This window comes from Suncus etruscus, chromosome 1 (genome assembly GCF_024139225.1).
Source record: "Suncus etruscus isolate mSunEtr1 chromosome 1, mSunEtr1.pri.cur, whole genome shotgun sequence".
In the NCBI taxonomy this organism is placed as follows: Eukaryota; Metazoa; Chordata; class Mammalia; order Eulipotyphla; family Soricidae; genus Suncus; species Suncus etruscus.
The window spans coordinates 80,419,674-80,428,300 of NC_064848.1; the positions used below are offsets into that span (position 1 = coordinate 80,419,674).

At 37.4% G+C, this 8,627-nt stretch overlaps 1 protein-coding gene across 1 annotated transcript; it reads right to left on the bottom strand.

The window, feature by feature from the left end:
• Nucleotides 1–1,834: 1,834 nt before the first annotated feature.
• On the bottom strand, nucleotides 1,835–2,323 carry LOC126004495 (60S ribosomal protein L26). Its single transcript, XM_049770913.1, has one exon. It carries the CDS (start codon nucleotides 2,298–2,300, stop codon nucleotides 1,863–1,865), a length of 438 nt encoding a protein of 145 aa, XP_049626870.1. The 5' UTR covers nucleotides 2,301–2,323; the 3' UTR covers nucleotides 1,835–1,862.
• Between the last annotated feature and the right edge of the window lie 6,304 nt (nucleotides 2,324–8,627).

Below are 8,627 nucleotides of genomic sequence, written 5' to 3' on the forward strand. Positions count from 1 at the left end.
AACAAACAAAAAGAAAACAAAAAATAAAAAAGAAAGAGCAAGCACTCAGGTCCACTCCATTAATTAATATAAAGAGAAATTTCTTGCCATTTTTTTTTTATCACCATATTCATTCTCTTTTTCCTTTATGTTCAGATCTATTTGTCATTACTGGCTGTGGGTTTATCTATGGTCTAGCACTTCTTGGAACACTAAAGTAGGCATTAGATTGTTGTGTTGGTTTTTTGTTTGTTCAAATTTGGGCCAATCTAGCAGTGTCCAGAACTTAGTCTTCAACCTATGCAAAGGGATCATGCCTGGCATTGCTCAGAAGACCATGTCAAGTACCAAATATCAAACCTAGGTCTGTTACATGCAAGGCAAGTGCCCTACTCACTGTATCATCTCTCTGACCCCAATACCGTTTTTTTTTTATACCAGGAATTCCATTGAATATCATTGTATCTCCTGATATCTGTGAAACAAGGCTAATACTCTTAGAAGATTAGAATTATGTGAATGGGTTAGCACTGAGGTTGGCACCAATAAGGACTCCACAGTAGGGAATTTTATCCATCTTGGTTCTTAACAGTTTATGCAAAAGGAGGGGAAGAAAATAAATGTCCATGGAACCCCAGAATGTAGTTCAGCTGTAGAACAACTGCTTACTCTAGTCATTGTATAATACTCAAAGAGAGCAACAATTTGAGTTAATAGGGCAGATAGAACTAATTTATCTGATCATTATTGATATATTTGATTATTCAGCACTTACAGTGTTTAGTTCTATGCTGACCCCTGCAGAGAATGAATTAAAATGATTCTGAAAGAGAGTTCAAAAAAAAAAACCTCACTGCTCTCAAGGTCTCACCTGTTCTTTTTCATTTGTGAAACAAAATCATTATCACCCAGATTTTAGTATATAGGTCTCATAAACTAAAAACTGTCATTATTATTTTGGGAAATAGACTAAGGACCCCTCCAATAAAATTAAAAATCTCCAAATAACAAGCTCAAAAGCTCATAAAATATTGGAAAGAGCAGGAGTCAGGGGTCAGGGAAAACATGAATGAACGAAGTAGATTTCACTTTTCAAGAACAAAAGAACTGAATTGTTTTGGGCCAAACATAAAATATGGTAATGAACCAAATACTATTTAATTTCAAAAATGTATAGGTGAGATATATAAAATGCAACACACAGAATTTTTAGTTAGTAAAAATATGCTGTGTGTTGTATTATGACAGATACATGGCATTATATATCTGCTCAATCCCAGAGAAGTTTTCCAAATGTTATACACTTGACCAAACAGCAAAGTAAAACTTAATGTAAATTATGGAACTGAAGTGATTGATGTGTCTATCTTGAGTCTTCAACAGTAACAAATGAACCAGTCTAAAATGAAATGTTGGCAATGGGAAGGTTGTGCAATGGGGGGGGGGGGGGCTGAAGGTATATGAGGTGCCCTCTTCACCTTGCTGTATATCTAAAATTATTCTAAAAATGATCTTAAATTCATTTATACATTAATATTATTTTAGGATCTATCCAATAACAATTTGAGTTATTTAGTTAGGGCTAGGAATGTGGAAATTCCTATACACACACACACACACACACACACACACACACACACACACACACACTGCATAGCAGAACCAAAGAATGAAAAAAGAGAATTTGGGGACTTGATGAAAAACTGGTATTATCCTTGAAGAAATGGTAGAACACAGCCTGGGCTCAATTTCCCAGCAGTGGCCAATAGAGGAAGATAAAATTCTCCAGCTCTTTTCATCTGGGCAGCAAAAGCTATGACTATTATTATTATTATTTTTTTTTTCATTCTACAGCTTTTAATCAAGTTATATATAAAATAACTTTACTCCTGCATCTTCTCAATGGTTTCTTCTTTGTATTTGCCCTTTTCCTTGCCGACTTGTCGAGACTTGGCCTTGCGCTCAAGAATCTTCTTGCGATCTTTGTCCAGTTTTAGTCTGGTGATAACCACCTTACTGGGGTGAATGCCGACATGGACAGTTGTGCCATTTGCTTTCTCCCGCTGGACTCTTTCAATGTAGATGACGTATTTCTTCCTATAAACCTGGACCACTTTGCCAATTTGCTGACCTTTGTAGTGGCCTCTCACCACCTGGACCTCATCGTCCTTGCGGATGGGCATGGATCGCACGTTGTACTTCTGCCTCAGCTCCTTGGAAAGAGGAGAAGACATGATCTTCCTGCGAACGTGGGAAGGTGCATTGAAATGCCTTTTGCGGTTCTTGCTCCGGTCAGAAGTCACAAAAGGTTTGAACTTCATTTTGGCTGCCGCTCCTACCGCGCGCAGCCGCCGAAGGGAAGACTATTATTATTATTATTATTATTATTATTATTATTATTATTATTATTATTATTATTATTATTATTATTATTTGGTAAGAAAGAAAGGTTTCTGTTTGGGGAGTTGTTGATATTCTGTATAGTTAAATTTTCTTTTTTTCTTTTTTCCTAGAGTATTATATTCTAAAACATCTTTATTATAACTTAATGCAAGGAAGATTTAATAATGGAAGGTCATTCTCATTCTTGGATTTGGGGGAAGGAACTGTATTAGTCTTCATTTTCAAATTTTTTTCAGAGAGGTTGCTATTCTGATGAGAACCTCAGAATCACAGACCTATCTAAGGGAAACACAAAAACAGATTTTAATCAACCACTGCTGGTGATAAGTGTGTTTGTAAAAATCTAAAAGATGATCTTAATGAACAAATCAGGGGAAGAAAAGTAAGGAATCCAGCTGAAGTTAACAGTCATCTGCTCAACTCAGTCTGAGTGATTACATTTTAGAATATAATAGAAACGGCCCTAATAATCAGCTTGAACATGTCAGGAAGGCTGTCTCACTAATAATGTTCAGCTAGAGTTCACTGTAAATAATGTATATTTATATTTATATGTAAATATAAATATTTTATTTAATATATTGTATTATATATTTACATAATAAATTATATATAATATATTTATATGTTATATATATTTATAGGTGCTATATATTGTATTCAGTTCGGTAAAAAATGGGTAACTATTTCTTTTCTTTTCTTTTTTTTTTTTTTTTGGCTTTTTGGGTCACACCCGGCAGTACTTAGGGGTTACGCCTGGCTCTATGCTCAGAAATCGCTCCTGGCAGGCTCAGGGGACCAAATGGGATGCCAGGATTCGAACCATTGTCCTTTTGCATACAAGGTAAATGCTTTACCTCCATGCCATCTCTCCAGCAACGGGTTACTATTTTTTGTGTTGTTTGAAATCGATTTCCTAAATTTATTGCTTTTATTTTAAAATCTTGTTTTGTTTTATTCTGGTTTTAATTTGGGGACCACACCCAAGAATGCTCAGGGATCACTGCTTTGGTGCTCAGAAATTACTCTTGACAGGCTCAGGAAACATGAGATACCAGTGATTGAACCCAGGTCAAGCCCAGGTTGGCTGCATTCAAGGCAAATGCCCTACCCACTTGTAATTGCTCCATTCCCTATTTTAAAATATTTTAAAAATCACAGTGGAGAATTAAAATGACATCCTGTGTGCTGCTGGACCACTTCCTCCTTTGAGCTGTGTTATCAGGTGGAATGGATGTTTGTGCTTACTTGCTTGAGTCTAATCTCTTTGTATAGATAGTTCTCTATCTAGAAAAGCAAAAATATGATAAAATAGGGCTGGAGAGATAGCATGGAGGTAATGCATTTGCCTTACATGCAGAAGGATGGTGGTTCAAATCCCCGCACCCCATATGGTACCCCACGCCTGCCAGGAGCAATTTCTGAGCGTAGAGCCAGGAGTAACCCCTGGCTGACCCAAAAACAAAAACAAAAACAAAAACAAAAACAAAACAAAGAAAATACGATAAGTTCCCTGGGATTTGGGCAGGAATTTTGCCGAATATTTCTCAATTAGCTGTATCCTTGAATTTTCTTTCTAAAATTTTCTTTATAGTGCACCAAAAATTCTCCAACTATCAATATGTGATTTGGGTGGGAGAGTCTTGAGACTCTTCTTTGAAGTCTCATTCCATGGTCAAGATTTTATTTATTTTCGTGTTGGGGCCACATCCAATGGTTCTCAAGTGACTATATGGTGACAGGGATTGAACCTGGAGCTCCCATGTGCAAAACATGCTCTGCAGAGCTTTGAGCCATCTCCCCAGTCCATGACCAAGCTTTTAGGAGAATGTACCTGACTGTCCATTTAAGATTCTGCATATGTCTAATATGAATATTGTGTGAACTTTGCTATCGGTAAGAGAAAATCTACTGCCTTCAAAGGCAATAAAAGATGCCTATTCTCCATATGCCATTGTCATGCGTTTCTCTCAGATTCTATCTAATGAAATCAAGGAGAACAGAACGAGAACAAGTGAAGGCTCAAGTACTGACCAATAAACTGTCTTTCACAAAAAGAGGACAAACCATAAAGTTTTTAAAAAGACTTTTATAGACAAAATGATTCTAAGTACAACCATGCTCCTGAAACACTGGATGGTCTTGGGATGCAAGGCGGTGTTGGAGTTTATCCAAGACTTCAGACAGTGTGAGGATGGGCCATTATCTTTGCCAGACAGGCTTGTCCATCTTCCCATTAGATGCAAGGCATTTAATAAAAACAGGCTGCGTTAATTCATGCTTGTTTTATGTACTGCTCCACAGGGCCTCAACTGGGTAAGCCTGCAAGACCCAGCCGTGCATGGCAAATGGCTTAGCAGATGGTTTCATTTTAGATAGTGGCTGTCAATGGTTTGGTGTGAACAGCTCTTGCAAACCAGCATGAAGTGAACAGATTGCATGGTGGCTGTGAGAAACAGATGTAATTGAAAACAGTAGCCACTTACAATGGGGGCACATTTTCAATCTTGATCAGAGTGGCTCCAGTTTAGAAAAAGAGAGTTGATTAACCAAATATGCTTTTGGCTGTTATGAACCCAATATTAAGAAAGTTTGGATAGTGTCTCAGGAGGGCAGAGGATATGGGATACAGCTTGTCTGCTGCCTGAATAATTGATATTTGGGCCCTAGAACCAATAATATTTCCTTTAAAATGGGGGAGACACCGGTGTATTCTGAGGAACCTAGCAGACACACTAAATACAGTGGAGAGAAGGGTCATATAAATTGCCTGCACAGGCATGAAAGACCAGGAAAAAGTTGAGACCCACACGGTCTCTTCTGTAAAGAGACTATGGGTTCAGATGATTTTTTGAGATCTCACAAAGAGAGGACAGTGTGTACCAGATATATGGTTGTGATGCTACAAGAGACTGTGGAGCTAGGAGTAAGTAAGAAGCATGAACAAGACAGGGGTATTTTCCCCAAATGATGTTAAAACAGTTGTAGGGACAAATGGACCAATGCAGGCTCCACAGGGGCAGCTTTGTAAAAAATGGTTTAGTCTTTCTGAGTCTTTGTTGATCTACCAGGTGTTTGGCTCTGAGATAATCCAGATCTGCAAAATTCAATAAGGCATAGGAGGAACCTTTAATCTCTGCCTGTACCTCCAACTTAAATTGTTGGAGAGACCCTCTGACTTAAATTAATTATACTACTGATCTATATGCGATGTGATTTCCATTCCCAACACATGCCAGCTTTAATTTTTTTACATATAACATGCTGGTTTGCTAAACTTCATTATTAGACTATAGGTGTCATGACATCAGGGATCGTTTCTAAGTTTTCCCCTCTCTGATGTTTGGTGTCTCTTAGGAAGTAAACATTTTAGAAAATTTACACATGACTAAATTGGGGGGTAGGGAAAGATTTTTTCTCAAGGCTCTTAGAACCCAGGAATAGAATAATGCCAAGGTAGAAGGAAGTGCTAGACTCCATGCCCTGTTCAGATTGTGGGAAGTCAAAGAAAATTTTCCAGAGAAGGTGATCCCTAAGTTCTGCTTTAAAAAAAGCTTAAGATAAATTTGGTCCAGCAAATCTGCAAGGAAACTAGAGATATGATGATTTTTCTTGAGACATGATCCAGTTTACTGCTTTCTTCCCAAGACACTATTTCTGATGAGTAGAGTAGAATCACTATTGGGGAGGGGAGTACCCTGTCCTAGCCATGGAATATAGAGGGGGAAAAGAACACAGGTAAGGCCTGGATAGGAGCAGATCCAGGTTTTATGGAACTAGCAGACTCTTTCTTGGGGTTAAGATTATTTTTGTCAATGGCTGTAGAAATGCCAGACTCAGATCTGGTTGCCATCATTTGTAGAGGCCAGAGAGAGCAAGCCACACTATGTGAGACCTGGAAGCTCAGGCCCACATTTTCCCACAGTGTCCTGTCCTAGGCCTGGTGCTGTCCTTGCTTTGTCAAGAAGGCCAGTTGCCTAGTCAAAAGCAGCCATGGGTGGGGGGAGGTGTTTGTGGAGGCTGCCTGCAGATAGCCCGCCTTCCTCTGATATGGAAGAACTATCTCTCTGAGTCAATTTCCTCCAGAGATAACACTTACCCCATGAAACCAGCTGGTGTTAAGGAACCATTCTTTTTCCTGCTCATTGCCCTAACTGGGTTTGGTTTTATTTGGCAGAGCTCTACTTATTGACTTGACAAGGTCATCCAGAAGTTGTGAGCCACATGTATGCATTGAACTGAGCCAAGGCTCTTTGCATCTAACTCAATTCCCTTATTTAACAGATGAGCAAACTGAGGCTAGCTCAAAGTTCAACAGTAAGTTACAGCAAGAATATGAGCCCTTTGAGACTTGCTCTTCCTTCTGGACAGTCATCAATAAGGACACAGACAAAGAAAGAAAATGGTCGCCATCCGAAATCCCTGTTTTCAAATTCACTTGAGTCTCTGTACAATCATCATGATGTTGAATTCCTGACCAGACCTTTGTGGCTTTGAGAAAGTTATTTTACTTTTCTAAATCCGCAGTAGAGTGATGAAAATAATCCTGCTTCTCATATTTTCCTTAATCTTGAAAGGTTCATAAATTGGTTAAACAAATAGGTGGCCCAAGCTTATCATAATACAATGTGGATTTAACCCTGAAAATGTGTATAAAGGATACAATTAAAATAAGGGTTGAGAATTTCTGGGGATTCTAGAGAGGTACTTTTTTTTTTTATCAGGGATTTTAGTTCATTCTAAAGCATAATGAGTGGCTCCAAAGGCATGAGACTATTGAACACCAACAGACACAAGACTAAATTCTAAAGTAAGGGGCCTATAAATAAAGTTTAACAGGAGTCAGGGTTCAGGTAAGATGATGCATAGTGAGAAAGTTCATATTAAAAATAAAAACAGTCACCCTGGTTCATCAAGTTCAATATCAAAACAATCAAGTCTCCAGCAAATTATTTTAAGTATATTTCTAGGAAATCTTCCTTGAAATCTACACTTAAGAAAAGGAAAGAGAGAGAAGAAAGAGAAGCAATTTGTCTCCCCTAGCAGGAGTGGATGGGAGGGAAACAGAAGACATCAGTGACAGAAAGGGTCCGCTGGTAAAGGATGGTGTACTGAAGTATATGTAAGACTGAAATCCAACAATGAACAATTTTATTTAAACTTAAATAAAATTTAAAAAATTAAAATAAAAAATTTTATTTCTAAACATCATTGTGCTTATCAGTTTGAATTATATTTTAGTATTGTATTGTATATATTATATATAATGTATATATAAATACAATATTTAGTATTTATTATAGTCTATTTAATAGTTTCTAAAAAAACTGTGAGTATGAAGTTTGTAACTACTGTTTAATTTGGATATATTTAGAGAATACCAGATCAGGTTTTGTAGAAGCTTGCTTAGAGGCTTTTATCTGAACTTGATAGTAGGAGCTGGACAGAAACAAGAAAGTTAGCCAAAATTGCAACTGTCCAGGTGAGAAATAGTTTCTAATATAGAATATGGTTTGAAAATCAGGGTTCCTATGTTTTACTATCTACAGATTACTTCTGTTTATATTTCCTATTATTTAACATGTGTAAGTAAAATCCATTTTCTAAACTTCTCTTTCCTTTCTATAAGAGGGAGATAATAACACAGTTGGGATTACTTCCTGAGGTAATAATTAAAGTTAACAATGACCCAATTTAAAGGCTTGTTATAGAATTTCACCAAAGTATATGCTTAATAAATAATCATCAGAAGGAAAATCACAGCAAACTGTTATACCAACAAAAGCAAAACAACAACACCAACAACTGACAATAGGCAATGCAAGTTAGCCCATCATACAACATATAATTTTGGTGTGAAGGAGGAGAATTGAAACCGAGAAAGGCAACTCTGTGGATAAAAGCTCTCTGAGAGCTCCCCTATATAGTCTCAAGCCCTGGGTTCAGGACCTTTCTGGATCCTCTCTGATCATGCATAGTCTTCTGTTGAAAGGACCATGTAAACCATACCAAGATGTAAATTGCCTTATATCACTTCACTATAGTTTCCCCTCACCTGAACTTCATTCTCTACTGTTGGAGGAGTAAGTTAGATGTTGCCTTTATTCTCTTAAAATGGAAGGTTCAGTTAGGCATGACTTGGAGTATGGCACTACTTGTGTCAAAGGAAGACATTTGTAAATGATTCCTGTATATCTTCAGGTTGCTCAGCTGGTATTGATATGTTCAAATCAACATATCAAACA